The sequence below is a fragment of the Vigna unguiculata genome, chromosome 5, assembly GCF_037176805.1.
Source record: "Vigna unguiculata cultivar grain cowpea cultivar isolate G323 ecotype 2 chromosome 5, ASM3717680v1, whole genome shotgun sequence".
Classification (NCBI taxonomy): domain Eukaryota; kingdom Viridiplantae; phylum Streptophyta; class Magnoliopsida; order Fabales; family Fabaceae; genus Vigna; species Vigna unguiculata.
The window spans coordinates 55,272,998-55,292,243 of NC_140796.1; the positions used below are offsets into that span (position 1 = coordinate 55,272,998).

At 33.4% G+C, this 19,246-nt stretch overlaps 1 protein-coding gene across 3 annotated transcripts; it reads left to right on the forward strand.

Annotated features, from left to right (window-relative positions):
- The first annotated feature begins 1,947 nt into the window (after positions 1-1,947).
- On the forward strand, positions 1,948-16,300 carry ATVPS33 (Sec1/munc18-like (SM) proteins superfamily). 3 transcript variants are annotated; one of them, XM_085673709.1, is made up of 23 exons: positions 1,948-2,163; positions 2,267-2,306; positions 2,497-2,577; positions 2,974-3,168; positions 3,275-3,385; positions 3,520-3,585; positions 3,778-3,885; positions 4,014-4,058; positions 4,426-4,482; positions 4,795-4,889; positions 5,799-5,850; positions 6,031-6,087; positions 6,454-6,516; positions 6,604-6,710; positions 7,612-7,734; positions 7,920-8,001; positions 8,094-8,164; positions 8,696-8,776; positions 14,352-14,409; positions 14,538-14,602; positions 14,987-15,080; positions 15,192-15,259; positions 15,888-16,300. In XM_085673709.1, exons 1-22 carry the CDS (start codon positions 2,111-2,113, stop codon positions 15,210-15,212), a joined length of 1,725 nt encoding a protein of 574 aa, XP_085529835.1. In that variant the 5' UTR covers positions 1,948-2,110; the 3' UTR covers positions 15,213-15,259; positions 15,888-16,300. The 3 variants fall into 3 exon arrangements, 2 of the variants coding, with proteins under 2 accessions (XP_085529835.1, XP_027928896.1); XR_003604791.2 differs by lacking the exon at positions 15,192-15,259 and having other exon boundaries at positions 8,691-8,776; XM_028073095.2 differs by lacking the exon at positions 15,192-15,259.
- Positions 16,301-19,246: the final 2,946 nt, after the last annotated feature.

Below are 19,246 nucleotides of genomic sequence, written 5' to 3' on the forward strand. Positions count from 1 at the left end.
CTTTGGATTGTGTACAAATTTATCATTATGTAATGATAGACTAGAAAAACAGTTGCAGTACTTCCTGTACAAAAATTACAACGTAAAATGACACTTATGGAGTCACAAGAGAACACTTAAATCTCGAACCAGAAAACTTTATTTTTAATTCAATCTTCAATTTCAAATACTTATTGAAGTTTTTTGCTGATGATTGATGGTGATGGAATTATTTGGACGACCTTTGGATTATGTCCAAACCATATTTCACGTAATTATACAGTTTAAAAGCAGTTGCAGTACTGCGTGTACAAAACGTAAAACGTAAAAAGGCACTTATGGACTAACAAAAGGACACTTGATTATCGAACTCGAAAAGTTAGTTTTTAAAAAAATGTTGATGAACAACAAACATATTGAATCCAATATAGGCAAATCCTGCACGAATTACACAATTCTGGTTTTGTTGCTCATTGCAAAAAACATCAAATGTCATTCACAAACAACAACCACAAAGCTGAGAATGTGTTTGTCAATGTCATCGGAGTTGAATGTGGAGTGTCATATCCACCAAAAAATGTGATATTCATTAAACTTACAACCTGCAAAAAAATAGATTTTGTTAAGTTGAGGAACAATTTGGGGAACAACTCATCAAAATGCCATTTCATTCATCGAACAAGAAAATACGATAATGGGGTTTCATTTCCGGAAAAACATCACAAAAATAGTGGTTTCATTTGGGGAAGAACATCATAAAAATAGGGGTTTGTAATCGGATAGTAAAACATACCAGAGCACCCTTTGATTTGCAGAACAAGAACACTTCAAAGTAGGGCTTCCAATTCGACGCACGAAGCTATGGCAGCAATCCGCACTCTCGCCGCACTCTCGCCACACTCAAGCCGCACTCTCGCCTTTAGTTTAAACCGCAAGTGAAAGTTCTGTTTTTCTAACTTTTCCTTTTTCCTCTCTTGCGCGTGTATCACAACCTCACAATTCACTCCAACTTCTCTCACGCGTTTCTGGTTCCATTTCCTTAAAAATTATTAAAATATTAAGTGCCACGTAGGCGGGTAACTTTGGGGTCAAAAAAAGGAGGCATTCTATCATTATCCAAGTAAAAATGATTGTCATAACTCTAACTAAAAATATCAAAACAATAAAAAAGTTTACAATTTTCAACATAAACTTCAATACAAAAATCAAAGTGCAAAATATCATATTTAATACGTTATCGTTTTGACTATACAAGGAAAGATCGTGAACACAATATTAACAAAAAGAGACCTATGCATGCACAACAATATTTCAAAATACAGTAAATCTGGTTATAATTTTTCTTTTTTCTTTCTCACACAATTATTCCATAATTTGGAAGTACTTTCTAAGATTGTATAGTAATTTAGATGAAAGAAATAAACTATTAACAAATTTGGATTTTCTATGTATTAGTTTTTTATTGTGCCTTTAAAAATATCTTAATGATTATTGATTTTAAAGTTTTAAAATATATTAAAAAATTCATAGAATATAACATAAAGTATTTTGAATTATGAGTACGGAACAACGTCAAAAGACTAGACGGAAATTTAGATTCTTATTTTATCCATATGTTTGATTTTTTTTATTATATCAATGAGTAAATTTAATATTATGTTTATTTTTTAAAATTTTTTAAAATTATTTAAATTAAAACATGTATTATTATTCTTTATATTTGCTACGTGATTCATAATTTGAATGAAAGTAATGTTAGAAAAAAATAATATGAAGACATATTCACATCAAATGGAAGAAAAAAAATCGAGTATATATTTGATGTAATGATATGTTAAGTTATTTAAGTAAATGAGTTGTTTATTTCCATTTTTTTAAATATTTAAAAAAAAACAATATATATATATATATATATATATATATATATATATATATATATATGTATATGTATGTATGTATTCTCTTAACATGTTGCGCTCTTGTTTTTTTAATCGAACACATTTATATTCTTGTTTTCTTCAATCCTATTTCTTTCTTCTTCAGCCAAGAACCTGTTAGTTGCAACTATGATTCGCCTCTGATCGAACTTTCTGCGAAGACGAAAACTGTGTAGTGGTGTTACCTCTTTTCGATGGCTCAGATTCCGAACCTAGATAATGCTCCCGTCAATCTCACATCCATTAGGTCAAATCTCACTCATTCATCATCCCATTCATTTTTCACGCTCACAGTATTCACAAATTCAACTTCAAGTTATTTTAACCATAATTTTTCTCGTTGCGTTCAGGGAACAGTCCCAAAAAGAACTCCTCAACATCCTCAAGAATGTAATTCTTGCCCTTGAATTTTTCCTCTTCTTTTGTTCGTATGAAATTCAACTTCGGTTACGTGATTTGGAATTAAGATTTGATGTTGGACAATTGACTGTTTTGTTTATTTTGATTTTGATCACTTTTACTGTAACGGCACTGAATATCGAGTTCGCAAGTGTGTGATCTTTTTGTCGTGTTCTTGTAGGTTCGAGGAAAGAAGTGTTTGGTCATTGATCCGAAGCTCGGAGACTCTCTCTCACTTATTATACAGACATCCATTCTCAAGGCACTTATCTTGCCCTTAGTAACTTGTTGGGTTTTATGTAATGGGATATCAATCCATGAATAATCTGTTATATATATATAAATTTATATATATATATATATATATATATATTTCGAACATTTTAAAATATGCTAGTTAGTTTTTAATTGACTGTTAATAAAAAATAATAATAATCTTTCTGTGTACCTACACACCGAAATTATCAATGGTGGAAGGCTAAATTTCCGTCATATAAACATGCCATTGTGACCTATGGCTCCACCATAACGGGCTTCCCTTCAATGGTGGTTATTTAACAACATTTACCCACAAAAATTCGTAGTTCTTTTGTGAATAGACTGTTTGCTTGTTTTAATATTTTGTTGATATTGAGAGTTCACACTGAATTACAAACAGGAGCATGGAGTTGAATTGCGACATCTTTCTAGTGATCCAATTCAGACTGATTGCAGCAAAGTAGTTTACCTTGTGCATGCTCAGCCCAAGTTGATGAAATTCATATGTTCTAATATTCATAATGATCTATCAAAAGGACTGCAAAGAGAATATCATGTTTATTTTGTCCCCCGCCGCACTGTTGTTTGTGAGAAGGTAAAGCTTTCATTGGAAACAAATAATTTTCGTAGTTGGGCAGGATGCCTCTCTATTTTAAACATGAAATCTCTGCCAGGCATAAATGAATATTTTTCGTGCTCAGGTTCTTGAGGAAGAGAAATTACATCATATGGTTTCAATTGGGGAATATCCCTTGTATATTGTACCGATGGATGAAGATGTGTTATCATTTGAACTTGATCTTTCTTACAAAGTAAGCTGGATATTAATACTTCTTCTGGTTGTGACTTATTTATAGAATTTCTTTTAGTGTTGTAATTTATCAAATTTACTTCTGTATTTGGTTTGACTAATTATTTATTCTTGTTTGCCTTCTCTCGGTGGTAGGAATGCCAAGTTGATGGTGATACAGGATCGCTTTGGCACATTGCTAAAGCTATTCACAAACTTGAGGTTGTACTTTTGAACTCACACACTTGAAATTTTCCTTAGACATGAACAATTAGCATCAAACAAGTAGGGAGTAGTCGCATACAGTTGTCCTTTTATGAAATACCATCATCATCATTAACATCAAATCTAACATGATCTCAATCATTGTGTGTATGTACTTATAACTATTTCATTTCATTTAATTTTTCGTAGTTTTCTTTTGGAGTGATACCAAATGTGAGGGCAAAAGGAAAAGCATCTGTGTGTGTTGCAGACATCCTAAACCGAATGCAAGCTGAGGAACCAGTTAACTCATCTGATGTAATTTATCTCTGCGCTGTCTTTCTCTTCAAGTTAGAGTAGCAGAATAACAAACAAAAGCTATGTTGATATTGTATTCAATTCAAAAATTAAAATACACCATATAATCCTCTGTTTCGTTTACACAGATTGTTGTGCCAGAGATAAATACACTAATCCTTCTAGATAGAGAGGTACCACCTGTTTCCCATCTCATCTCCGTTGTTCTGATTGGTAGTGTCTTTGGGGGACGTTATACTTGGTGCCCTTGTACTATGTTGTCTATGAATGTTTTTGTTAATGCTTAAAGAGTGCATTTCACGTCCAATACATTTATCCTTCATTACTTCATAAAATAAATGTTAATGAAAGACTTTTTTTACATAAATGAGATTGAATTTTTTTGAAATTAAACAATTTATTACTAGTTCTTCATCCATGCTTAATTTTGTATATTCACATTAACTTACATTCTTTTTTAGGTCCTACCATTTCAGTTGTTTGAATGAGTAGGGTCCACATGAATGGTGGTCATTGAATTTGGGTATGCTTTGAGTGCAGGTGGACATGGTTACCCCTTTGTGTTCCCAATTAACATACGAGGGACTGCTTGATGAGGCAAGTTAATACATAATCAATATACACTTTTAAGAATGAATATTTATTGCATAAAAGATTTAGCTGTGTTATTTGATCGGGCTTTTCTTTTGAGAATATCCCCAAACAAATTTTGTGATGTTGCAAATTACAATGTGGAAGTTTTTCCATTGTATGTTTTGGTGATTTTGTCAAGGAGCTTTAGAATTAAACATCATGGATTATTGTAGGGGCATGAATTGATCTTCAGAAAAATATTTTGTATAAATTTACTCATACTATAAATATGTTTGAAGCGACGATGACTATTTTGCTGAATTTGTATAATTGTAGTTTCTGCACATCAACAATGGCTCTGTAGAGCTTGATGCATCTATTATGGGTCTTCAACAAGAAGGAAAAAAAACCAAAGTTCCCCTGAATTCAAGGTAAGTTACATTTCTCACTTGCTCTATCTGGTTTGCAAACATGAGACCCCTTTTCTATCACATGGATGATTTGTATCATGTTTTTGTTACTTTTCCAATCTTTTATTTTGCTTGAAACTTTTTCAATCTGTTAATGAGTAGGTTGCTCCGTCAAATCGATTCTCCTTCTAGATATTTTTTGATACCCATATCCTGACACGATTCATACTGCTCTGCATCATTAATTGAAGCCGATCATACATGTTTATATTGTGGAGGAATGAGAAACAATTTTTTTCTTCATATGCATAAGTGTGCTTTCCTCCTGGCAGAATGATCTTATTTAGATTAAAGAGTATTACAAAGATAATTAATGACAAAACAATTGATCCATTCCAACTTCACTTAATGAGATAATGTTTGGAATTTGGGTTATTATTATTGTTGTTATAAACATGATCTCAGCTTCAAGACGTTTTCCCTTTAATTCTTTCCTTTGTAAATTTAATTGAAGGAATCCCTATTTATTTATATCACATCCTTTAATTTGTTTCTTTTTTAATTTGATTGAAGAAATCCTATTTTATTTATATCACATTATGTTCAGTGAATATGTTGTACTAAAGGCTTGATTGGTTTTCTATTAAGCAATATCTGAGTTTTTTTGCTACCTTGAATATCAGTTTGTATGTAATTAAAGTTGTAAGAGGACGTGAACCTTGAATGATGCCTATATTACAATAATTTTTGTTGTTGTGGTGTAGCAAAAAGAAATATATGTTTCTGGATGACCTTTTTCTCCAAATCCTCTTTTAAGCCATAATTCAGACATCCATATTCTGTTTCTTTGCAATTATTATTTTATTGTTCATTTTCCATTTGCTCGAAGTAATTTATTGAAATAATGTTTACTTTCATGGATTTTGTTAGTGACAAGCTTTTTAAGGAGATTCGGGATCTAAACTTTGAAGTTGTTGTCCAGGTTGATTCATTTTTACCACTTGTAGCATAGTTATAACTAAATAATCTCTCTCTCTCTCTCTCTCTCTCTCTCACACACACACACACACACACACAGAAGAGCAAGGAGAGAAACATTAATCAAAAAATCTTTGGCTCTCTTGTAGTTCTATTTTCTTAGTTGCTGTCTGCAGTATTGCAGATTTTGCGTCAAAAAGCTACTTCCATGAAGCAAGACTACACAGAAATGACAACTACTGTAAGTATATGGCCTTATACTTGGACATTGATTTTGCTGTCAATTTTACAAAAGTAATTGAAACCTTGTTTTATGTGAGTAATATCAGTGAATCGACTGAAATTGTGCTGTTTCCAAAATATAATAAATTGAAGTTTTCAAATAGTTTTTCTGCCATACTTTATCTTCAGAGGTACTACAGTTTGATGTTTGTTTGAAGGATGCAATATTTAAAAATAGAAAAAAATATCTATTGCTTGAATAAATTGTGTTTACTCAAACAATTCCAGATGCGCTTAAATTAAGTTTTTATTACTTTTGGAAAATTAAAATGGATTTGTAAAAGCTTTCTAATTTCTAATATATATTACTTTCCATGATGACCAGACACAAACAGTTTCTGAGTTGAAGGACTTCGTGAAAAAGCTGAACTCATTGCCGGAGATGACTGTAAGAACATTTTTGTTGTAATTTTGATATTTCATTAATACATCACAGTGTCTATCAACTCAGAATATTCCTTAAATAACTTCCCAGAGGCACATAAATCTTGCCCAGCATCTATCAACGTTCACGTCAAAGCCTTCATTTCTTGGGCAACTTGATATGGAACATACAATCGTGGAGTCCCAGAGTTATGACATGTGAGTTAATTTTGCATACAGAGAGTTTTATATACTTGATGTTGTTGTATTTTAAATTAATATAATTTCCCTCTTTATATGAATTAAGTAGGATGTGATATCATGTATTTTGGAGGGAGTAGATGATAATGTGTAAGATGGGCAAATGAATACGTTTTATTAACCATATTTAATTGTCTAAGGTAGGAACTGGTACTTTAGTACCATTGTTTGGAGCATATTACTTTGTAGCTTCTTCTATTTGAAAGCTTCATGTTTTGGTTTGGGGTATATATTTTATGCTTTTTCTTGTTCGCCATGAAAATTTGAGGATTTTTCATCTAAGGCCAACAATTTATGCCTAAAATTTAATTTGATATCAACTTTCTTTGTCAAAACTTAAAACCAAGCTTTTAGTATACGTTGTGGATCGGCATTAAACATGAGAATAAAAACTGAGATGCAATTTGGGAAGTCTACCATCGAAGACATGGCCTTGGGGTGCTTTGTTTTCCTTGTAAACAAGAATTTAGTGCATCAAGTATCTTTGACTAATAACTGCCTGCTAATAGAAATTTGCATATTAAGACTTAAAATTGGCTATATGTGCATAAAGCCATATTATAGTTTAGGTTGTAATAGGCAATTCAGCTTTATTTGCTGGTCATAATGCCATATTATAGTTTAGGTTGTTTAATTTACAGCACCTGAGATAAATGAAGTAGCGCTTATAGTTGCTGTTCATGGATGAATTTTAAATTACATGGAATAAACTATAGACTTGATTTGCCAAAACTAATTTTATGGTATTGTTAGCCGGGTCAGTGCTGCAATTGATTGCTATTGAGGCATTACAGTTCACAGATGCATGCACATAACTGAATGTGTTTATAATATGAAACTTTTGTCATCACCTATGCAGATGCTTTGATTATATTGAAGAACTGATCCATAAGCAGGAGCCTTTGACAACAGTCTTACGCCTTCTAATACTATTTTCTATTACTAATTCTGGGTTGCCAAAGAAGCACTTTGACTACTTCAGGCAAGCTTGCATGCTTCATTGATACCTTGTCCTATTTTTTTTTTCTTCATTTTGTTACGTTTGTAGATTAATGGGAATCCCTAGCCTATAATGTTATTCCCATTTGCTTTTTGTACAATATACTAGCAGATTTTATTTTTTGAAGTACTTAGTTTTAATGTATATTTGTAACTTCCAATTCATAGGAGAGAACTACTTCATAGCTATGGATTTGAGCACGTAGCAATGCTAAACAATTTAGAGAAAGCTGGACTATTTAAAAAGCAGGTACAATACTCTAGGTGTTTAGTTTCAAATTCAAATGGGTTATGTATTTGTCATTTAATAATTAACTCTTATTGTGCCTGTGATTCTTTTAGGAGTCAAAAAGCAATTGGGTCACTATAAAACGTGCTTTGCAGCTTGTGGTTGAAGACACCGATACAGCCAAGTAATTTCTTCTAAATGATGTGATCATTAGACATTTGATATATTTTAAATTTTATATTAATTTCATGGTCACGATTTGGATAATCTGTGTAAACATGGTGATGGGTGAGTGCGAGAGAAATAAAATACGGCATACATATTTCCATTTTGAAGTGATAACAAATGTTGAACTAAGCATCCCAAATCTTTAATATTTGCCCAATCGCATTTAAGATTAATTTATTGTTGCAGTCTTGAAGCAATATTTTTCCCAGCTATTTTTAACCATGAGCTCTTCTATTGTTCTTTTGTTTATTTACTTAGTGTCTATAGCCAGAATTCTCTGTTCAAAAATCAATTCATTTTGCAGTGGCAGTTAATGACACTTCTAGCGTATTGTATTCTTTTAATTTGTCTTCATGTATGCATTTTAAATCTCATTGGGCTCTATTAAGTTGTTGTTATTATTGCTATTTGATAAGCAAATGTTGTACAATTATCTACTTTGTCCTGTTTCCCTGCTTACTCTTAAAATGATTTCCTACTAGGACAGCCCCAATGATATTGCTTACGTCTTCTCTGGATATGCACCTCTCAGCATTCGACTGGTCCAGCATGCCATTCGTTCTGGATGGTAAATCTGAATCTCTAATAATGACTGTCTCTCTTGTTCTTGTTTATTATGAAAATAAACTTTCTCGTTTCATTATTACCTACAAACGCAATTGTATAAATTTATAACGAAGTTCAACTCATTGAACTTTAAATTTCATCTCATGCATCTTTAGATCCTAGTTGGCTTTTGTAAAATGTTATGCCGTTAGAAATGAGTTTGTGCCGACCTTAAAAACTCTAGTTTAAAATGTTAAACACCATGTTTAATTGAGATGTTAGTTTCATTGTATAATTTTGTCAACAATCATTTTTCAATCCATGCTACGGAAAGCAGGATATTTTATTGTCTGTCTTATTGTTAACTTGAGCACATCCAGTGTGAGTAATCCTCTCCCAACATGGTTTAAAGAAAGAGAATTCTGATTGAAAAGAAATGGACAGTATAAAGATAGAGAACGACATTCTCACAATAAAATACAAAAGAAACCCCTGGAAACAAAGATCGAGTCATGTGACAAGGCATGCCAATGTCCCCACATACCTAGCAGTTTTTTTATTTTCTTTTTTATCAGCAAGGCCCAACATATCTAGCCGTGAAACGCCTCTCTAGACTGTCCATATGCTATGATAAAATTGAATATATTGAGTAGATGATACTTGATATTTACAATAGGGTAACAACACGTATTTATACACAATACAACAGATTGACAGCTGTATACTAACTAAGCATAACAGAATGACAGCGGTTGACAGCTGGCTCTACACTAATAGCCCCCCACAAACTCAATGGGGTTGAGAATTACAAAATGAATCAACAACATTGAGTTTGGAATGTAAAAACAGAAAACGGCTAGGAGATAGAGGCTTAGTTAAGGCATCAGCCCACTGATCTGTTGCAGGTATATGAAAAACCTGAAGCTTCTAAGTTAAGACTTTTTTCCTGACAAAGAAAACATCTATTTCCATGTGTTTAATGCGAGAGTGTAAAACTGGATTGTGAGTGACAGCAACCGCACTCTGATTATCACAATATAAAGCTGGCACAGCGGAGGAAACAACTAATTCAACAAGAAGAGTTTGGATCTAGGTAATTTCAGCTGCAGTGCTTGCTAAAGAGCGATATTCTGCTTCAGTGGAGGACCTAGCAACAACAGTTTGTTTCTTCGACCACCAAGAGACAAGATTGGGGCCAAAATAGATTGCAGTCCTTGACGTAGAACGTCGATCATCAAGATCAGAGGCCCAATCCGAATCACATAGAGCTTTGATGAGAAACGGTTTGGAGGAAGGAGCTGCTTGAATATGTAAGCCATGACTGACAGAGCCTTTTAAGTAGCGCAAAATACGCTTGACAGCAACCCAATGTGAATCCAATGGAGTAGCCATAAACTGGCACACTTTATTAACAACATAGCTTAACTCGGGACGAGTGACAGTAACATACTGAAGGGCACCAACAACTGACCTGTACAGAGAAGGGTCATGAAAAGAATTTGTCCCATGTTTACTGAGTTTGCAGTGCGTTGTCATAGGTGATGAAATAGATTGGGCTTCAACCATTTTAGTCTTTTGTAAGAGATCTCTAATATACTTACTTTGAGTCAGAACAAGAGAGCCATCAAGAAAAGACTTAACCTCTATACCAAGAAAGTAATCCAATTTACCCAATTGTTTAAGAGAAAAGTTAGAATGAAGCTGAGATATAAAGCGTGGAACCAGAGAAACACAGCTGCCAGTAATTATGATGTCGTCCACATATATTAAAACATACACGGTACTGTTGTTATCTCTGTAAATGAACAAAGAAGGATCATACTTGCTATCAACAAAACCAAGTTGTAGCAGAATCTGTTTTAGACGCTGAAACCACTGCCTCGGGGCTTGCTTAAGACCATATATGGCTTTATTAAGTCTGCAAACCAGAGATTTATCACCACTGTCAAACCCTGGTGGCTGTTGCATATATATAGTTTCTTGAAGAGAACCATTTAGGAATGCATTATTAACATCGAGCTGAAACAAATCCCACTTGTTAGTAACAACAAGAGTAAGAATCAATCGAATGGTAACAGGTTTTATGACAGGAGAGAATGTCTCAGTAAAATCACAACCTGCAACTTGATGGAATCCTTTAGCCACTAAGCGGGCGGCTTTGTACCTATTCACAGAACCATAAGCATTTTCTTTTATTCGAAAAACCCACTTACAACCCACTGGTTGTCTATCATTCGGAAGAGTAACTAAGTCCCAAGTATTATTATCAATAAGAGCTTGAAACTCTTGTTTCATAGCAGCAAACCACTCAGGATCAGCAAGGGCCTGTTTCACACTGTTGGGTTCACAGGTTGTTAACAGAAGAGAAGAGTGAATTTTGGGTTTAAAAACACCAGCTTTAGACCTGGTCTGCATAGGATGTATATTTTGTGGAGAGGAATGAGGAGGAGAAGAATGACTCACAGAACCTGGAGACTGACCAGAAATAGGAGCAATAACAGCAGAAGAAGTATTGGTGGGTGGAGAAAACTGACTGGTTACACCTGGAGTAGAAGGAGAAGACGAAACAATTGGAATAGTGGTACTGGGCAAAGTATCCACAATGGGAGAAACAACATATTTATTACTAGTGGTGAGAAATAAGTCAAGAAAAGGATACTTCAACTCATTAAAGGCAACATCCTTGGAAACATATAAACGACCACTAGAAGACAAACACTTATAACCCTTATGAGAAGGAGAATAGCCTAAAAATATACATTCATGAGACCTGAATTCCAACTTGTCTTTGTTATAGGGACGTAGAAAGGGATAACAAGAGCAACCAAAGTTTCTCAAGAAGGCATAATCAGGAGACTTGTGAAACAAGACAGTGTATGGAACTTGAAACTGTAAGGAGGATGTGGGCAACCTGTTGATTAAGTAAACAGAGGTTTGAAGGCAAAGTCCCAAAACTTGATTGGAAGAGAGGCTTGCTTAAGAAGAGTCATTCCCAACTCAACAATATGTCTATGTTTCCTCTCAACAACACCATTTTGATGATGTGTATGAGGACAAATAAGCCTATGAACAATACCATGATTTTTACAGTATGAAGACATAGGTCTGAATTCACCCCCCCAATCTGTTTGAATGCTCTTTAATTTGGTATTAAACTGCAGTTCAACCATGGCCTTAAATTGCTGAAAAACAGTGAAGGTTTCAGACTTATTTTTCAGAAAATAAATCCAAGTGAACTTAGAGAAAGCATCAACAAAGCTTATGTAATAAGAGAAACCATTTGTTGACACAACATTGGAAGGACCCCATAGATCACTATAGACAAGTTCAAGCGGAACAGAATAAACAGTTTGGGATGAGGAAGAGGGTAGACGATGTGATTTTCCAACACAACAAGCTGCACAAAACTCAAACAAATTTTCATTTGATATGGGAATATTACAATGATTCAGAACAATTTTAAGTACATTTGAATTGGGATGACCTAATCTAAGGTGCCACAAAGTTTGAGAACTAGGAGCAACATGCTCAGATGGCTTGGAATCTTGAATAGAAAACCTTGGATCAACACTTTTATTAGTAGTAGTACTCGGAGACATAGAAAAGACAGAGAAGGATGGTTGAGCAGCAGATTGAGAAGTCTGTAACTGTGGAAATACATAGAGACCATCAGGACCCAAGGAGCCATGAAGCAAGATCTCATTTGTGGCCTGTGATTTAACAAAACAACGATTAGGATGAAACTCAAAGAAGACATGCTTGTCTTTGCAAAACTGACTGACACTAATTAAATTCTTGGTAACAGACGGAACAAGCAACAGTTTATTAAGAGCTAAAGGAAAGTTGGGATTCAAAGGTGAACAATTTTTTGTGAAACCTGACGACTGAACAGGGAGCCCTTGGCCATTGCCTATGTAGATCTGGTCTGGACCTTCAAAGGACTGAAGTTGTTGAATATTTTGAGACTCTCCAGTAACATGAAACGAAGCACCAGAGTCAGGGATCCATGTAGTAAGGTTCGGATCCTGATTTTCAGAGTTAAGGATCATGGCACTTGGAACAACATTTTTGGTCTGTGACGCATTCTGTCGAACATCTGACGTGCTGGAAGAATTACAAAACACATGCTCTTGAAGGCTTAATGTTGAGTTAGGTTGATAATCAGAATCAAACCGATAATGACACACAGTTGTAGTATGACCAAATTTCAAGCAAACTTGGCACTGGAAGTTTGCATAACGACCTCTTCCTCTGCCGTTGCCTCCACAACCACGAGTGTCGCGAGTAAAACCACCACCTCCGCGGTTATAGGCAGTGGTTATTCGATCAAAATTACCAGTCCGATTAGAATTGCCAGTATAGCCAGGAGTGCCTCTATTAACAGAGTATGTGTTATTGAAATGTTGGACCTGAGAACGGAAGTTGTTTGGAGAATTGTAACTGGATCCGTCTTGAGCAACGTTAATCGAAGGAGATTCGAGTAACTTCTTTCGAAACTTTTGCTTTCGATAACATATAATCGGTCCATAATCTTTTGGTAAACCTTCAAGAATAGCATCTAGATGTTCACGAGGCAAAACAGGATCACCGCAAGTGCTGAGAGCATCAACCAGACACTTAATGCGAAGAAGAAACTCAGACATTGATTTTTGCTCAAGCGTCGTGGTGCGAAGCTCTGTTCGTAATTGTCTGGCTTTCGCACACGTCTGTTTTTGAAAATAGTCATGAAGTTGGTCCCAAACTTCATACGAATGTACACAACCGATCAATTGAGACAAGATCGAAGAAGAAAGCGTCGATTGAAGCCACGATAGAAGGATTTGGTCTTGCTATTACCAAGTAGAGTACGCTGGATTCTCACTGCCTGCTGCACGATCATCTTCAGTAAGAAACCGTACGGGAATAACAGGATTCACAACAAATCTCTGCAGTTTGTGTGCTTTGATCACTGGTTCAACTTGCTGCTGCCATAAAAGAAAGTTGGACTCACTCAGCTTCTCAGAGATAGGATGAAAAGAAGGAATGGAAGAGGTTGAGAAAGTAGGATGCGACGACTCCATTAATGGAGATTTCTGGCTCTTGATACCATAACAGAAAAGAGTAAGAACAGAAAAAGGAGAAATGCTCTTAGCAGAGGAAACTGAATATATTGAGTAGATGATACTTGATATTTACAATAGGGTTACAACACGTATTTATACACAACAATACAACAGATTGATAGTTGTATACTAACTAAGCATAACAGAATGACAGCTGTTGACAGCTGGCTCTACACTAATACATGCCGATGTCCCCACATACCTAGCAGTTTTTTTATTTTTTATTTTATCAGCAAGGCCCAACATATCTAGCAGTGAAACGCCTCTCTAGACTGTCCATATGCTATGATAAAATTGAAGGCTGTTTGATATTAAACAACTACCTAATTACAGTTTTTTAAAACTTCACATTTTCCCTTTTGCTATTTATGCATGCAATACCTTTTCTTTAGCTTGAATTTATCTTGCTTGCTTTAATTTTTTCTATGTTTGGGTTGTGAACTAAGCTTAATAGTCGATCAACTGAAACATTACTGACTGTTACTGATCTTTTAGGCGTCCTGTTGAAGAAATTTTGAAGCTACTACCTGGACCACATTTAGAAACAAAGAGGGTTAGTACCTGTGAACTCTGACTGAATGTTTTTTCTCATGTAATGTTTCTATGCTATTTATAACTGTTTGAATCAAAGTCACATATTATCCCATTCACCTTTCTTAGTCTTTATATTTTACTGTGCAGGGCGGATTTTCAAATAGTCCATCATTTGACACTTTATCAGGGGTTTCAACCACCAGCTTGGCCAAGTATGTTTTACCTAGTGTCAGCTTTAAAAATTCTGCATCTCTTTATCTCTAGTAAAATGGTATCAGAAAAATGTAATAAATGCCAGGAAATTCAATGCTTATCTTTTCGTGTAAGGGTTAAATCACTACAATAAAATTATGCCTGTTAATAAGGTTTATACCGATTCAGCTATATTTTATCCAAAATCTTTTACTTGTTGGTGTGGATTTACCTCCTAAGGTGTGGTTTAATGTCTTGTGTAATCTATTAACTAAGGTTCTTAATAGATAAACCTTTTAGAACTTGATGGTTTTCATTTGACATGGTGTATCAACATTTACTAAAATTTGGAGTCTTTGAGGAAGAGATCTTGTAATTCTTTTCTGGAACTTCGTATCTTTCAGGGTACCAGATGGAAGGCGTGCCCTGGTGCTTGTTGTCTTTGTTGGGGGTGTTACCTTTGCAGAGATTTCCGCACTCCGCTTTTTCAGCACTCAGGTGTGTCATAACTGTTGCCTATTTCTCAATGTCGCGTAGACACTAGGTTAACCAATAACTTATAATTTATTATTTTTTTAATATGGTTATGGTACATAATGTTTCGGGTAGGTGGATTTCGTTGCTTCATAAATTTGTGTTGTGTGGCTGAGCTTGGTGGATGAGCAATTATTTTTTAGGTGAGTGGGTGGGTGGGCTTGCCCCAGCGGGGTTCTTTAATTATGGAAATCTCTGTCTGGTGCTCTCTTATATTCTATCTTCAGTGAGCACTGGGGAATTGTGGAGAAATATGGATAACTTTCTTCTGGACCATACCTGTGATAACATGACCTAGAGAACGCACAAAGGGTAATCAAATAAGGATCAAATTGGGAAGCTGGAGTAATTAAAAAAGAAATATCAAAATCCACCCAAAGTTGAGTGGATTTCTTCTAAATACCCACCACAACTTAAGAATTTCAAAATCGTTTCCTATTTTATAACTTACCCAACACAGAATAACCAAATTAATTCCTAAACTTTGTTTTCCAAACACATTTGCAGACTTCATGGTCATGCCAAAAAGTCTCAGATGTCTGAAACACTACAGGAGGGACTTGGAACATCAGAGTTCTTAATTGAAAAGACTAGGGATATAATGAACTGGGATACAATGAGCAGAACCAGAGAAAAGATAAATATAATGGCTGAAAGAACAAATAGGCTTATGAATAAATCTTTTTGATTGCTTTATCCAATTGACTGGGCATTATGAGTAAATCTTTTTGACTGCTTATCTTCGAATTCTCATAGTGGTTTATTTTGTAGGAGGGCATGGCATATGATTTGATTATTGCAACAACAAAAATAGTCAATGGCCAAAGCTTGATTGAACCGTTTATGGAAAAGCTAGGTTGATTAATGAGTGTAGTTTTGTCAGTTTATCATGCCGATTATATTTGTTTGCGATGTTGAGTTTATATCGAGGATGTCACACCCATTCTATGACTAGGCTAGTTCGTTTTTGGACGATGCCTTTGCTATGTAATCCTCTGTGTTGGTTTTCTAAGAGGGACTGTCTGGAATTAATAGTATGAGCTTTATTTTTCTCTGCTCTTTTTCATTGTATGCAACAGATTCACCTACTTGTATTAGCAATGTGTTATTCTTGATTTTAGTTGAATATATTAACTCACAGGGGAGTTCATGAATTATAATAGCCAGGATTATATGGATTTTAACAGTCTTGCTGACATGAGTCGTTTCCTCTCTTGAATACTTAATTAATTTTAGTCCTTGCCGCATTTGGATTTTATATGATCTATTGTATTATTGGCATGAGAGCTTAAAATTGTATACATTGGAGGCAAAATTATTGAAGTTTTCTCATCCTCCTTCATAGAATTAATCTTTCCTTGGGTGTTGTTGTCTTCACCCTGGCTACAACATCTTCACTCTAGTTACAAGATGATATTATTTGCATTTGTTTGTTCCCCTTTCGGTCAATTGTTTCATTTACTATATATGTACAAATATACATTTAAATATACGTAGCCCGATGATGTTGTTTATTTCACCGTTTATCATAAAATATTGTTGGTGAAAACAGAGAATGGTCTAAGATGGTTGTGAATTATTTTGGCTCAATTCATTATTAAATGTTACATCAGATTTGTGTTTTGCTAAACATGACTTTGGATTAGATTATACAAGTAAACGGAGCCCCTTGACGATTGAAGGTTTGTGCACAGATCATATGTAAGTGTTCTCCTTGCCAAAGATTATGGTTTTAGATGTGAAAGATATATTTAGTAAATGGAGAATGATCATATTGATTACAACAATTAGTTTTAGATGTGAAAGATATGTTTTGTAAATTGTTCTCCTAGCCAAAGACACTGTTCATGATTTTTCATATTTAAACAACATTAATTTTAATTTCTTTCTTCTATCATGTAAAAATTCTGTATCATTAAAATACCCGTCTAATTGAAATGTTGCAGAAAAACTTAAAATTATTAGTGACATGCGACTTCTGTGGTTATTTTGTCTATCGCCCCCTCTGAATTTTATATTTGAAAATTAAAAATACTTTTAGATTATATAATCAAGATAAACTTTTGATTAAAAAAAAATCCAGGCTATTCAAGATGACAGGTTAGGTCAAAATAAACTGAAAAATGACTTCTGGTAATTCTATATAAATCCTCACTTTCCGCCTCTGAAACTAGTGCATCATCAGCATCCTTTACATGTCTCTGGTATAACAAATAATGACAAAAAATAATTATAGTTTTTTTTTATTAAATTATACATCAATAGACCAATATTTAAATTATTAAATATGTCTCATTAGCGAAATAAGATAAAATCCATCGGTAGACCAATAAATTATTTGACTGCAAACACAATCCTTTATAATTTCCAAAATAAAAATATCTATCTAGAAAACAATGAATTACAAGAAAAGTAATAAAAATTAAGACTAAAATATTTTATTAAAAATAAAAATAGCATTATTTCCACAACAAAAGTTATTAAAAAAATAACATTTTTTAAAAGGTACCTAAATATTGCTTATAAAAGTACAAAACAAAAACTAGTTACTTGTACTATCACTCAAAAGTAAAGTATATTTGATAAAATTAATAAGCCAACTAGTAGCTTAGAAGGTAATTTAGCCAAAATATGATTTAAAAAAAAATTTTAAAGTAGCTTACTTTAACCTAATAAGTTACAATCTACTTGAGCTTACTTGTAATTTATTACCTTAAAAAAGTAATACAGTTCAGAATTCAACTATTCGAAAACTGAATCAAAAGAAAATATCAAATGTGTAACCATTTGGAACAGTAAAATATCATGTTCTCATGCTCTCCAAGTCTCCATCGCAAGCATCTTCATAGATATTTTCAATTGATAATCAGGCTGAAATAAGTGAATATCACATTAAACCACCTTTTATATTGTATGCGTTCGTAAACATAATCACGATAAATCTAAAATTCTAAAATTCTAAAATCAAATACATATCCAGCTTGTTGCAGCGGTAAAAACCTTCTCTTCAAGTCTTTGGGCAATCCTCTGAAGTTCATGCAATCCCTCTGGAACAGAAAGAGGAAGATATCTCTTTAACGTGCCCTCTCTATAGAAAATGAAGAAAAACGATGTAATAACTGAATAATACAAATTATAGAAAACTTAAGGTCAATAAACAATCCTAAAATGTTATAAGCTCGTTAAACTGTGAGAAGACCTTTTTGAAATCATACACATATCCAGAACAAAAACAAATATATTATAATGGATATCAGAAATGGAGCGCAAGCAGCAAGGGTTGTTTTGATAATTTGGATAGTCTCCCCTCTACGTACAAATCTGATGATTGAATGACTGAGAATGAAGAAAAAGGACAATAATACATAATTTCAAGCAGAGTTACTAGGAGTATAACCAGAGAAAATACTTTTGCTCATAAAAATAGTTCTTCATTTTTTATTTTATTTTATACTTCTCAGACTTAGAAACTGAGACCATACACAAGGTTAAAATTCTAGCTATTCGAGATAAATGATAGACAATATTAAAACTGAAACTTACATATTGATGACATTTATTTGGCGTCTTTGGATGCAGTCTATCTCTCCAATCACAAGTATCCATATTGGCTTTAGTACGTAGTTTATTTTTTTATTAACTTAATTAATAATATTACTGTATCATCATCTATTAACATAATATTATATATATTTAAAAATAATAAAATATAAAATATTATTATTACTATTAAAATAATAATAATGATAATAATAATATTTATAAAATTAACAAAAGTATGAATTTGAAAATATAAAGAATTTTAAATTGTTATCTTTTTGGTAGAATTTGAATTTTTTTAATTTTAAACAATCCAATAACTCTAATAAATTCCTATAATGTCAATTTATTTCAAAAATTCTTATGTAATATATATTTTGTTATGAAGCATCGCAGATTCTCTTAAAAGATAATTATCTTCTTAAAATGTGTTATTTAAACCCTTTATATAAATTTTGTATGTTTTTCTTTTCTATATCCCAAAATTGTTTGATTGGAGGTTAAAGAAGGAAGAAATATAAAGTAAAAATTAGTAAAATCAAGTAAAATAAATAAGTTAGTTATAGAAAGGAGATTTTATGTTAAAAATT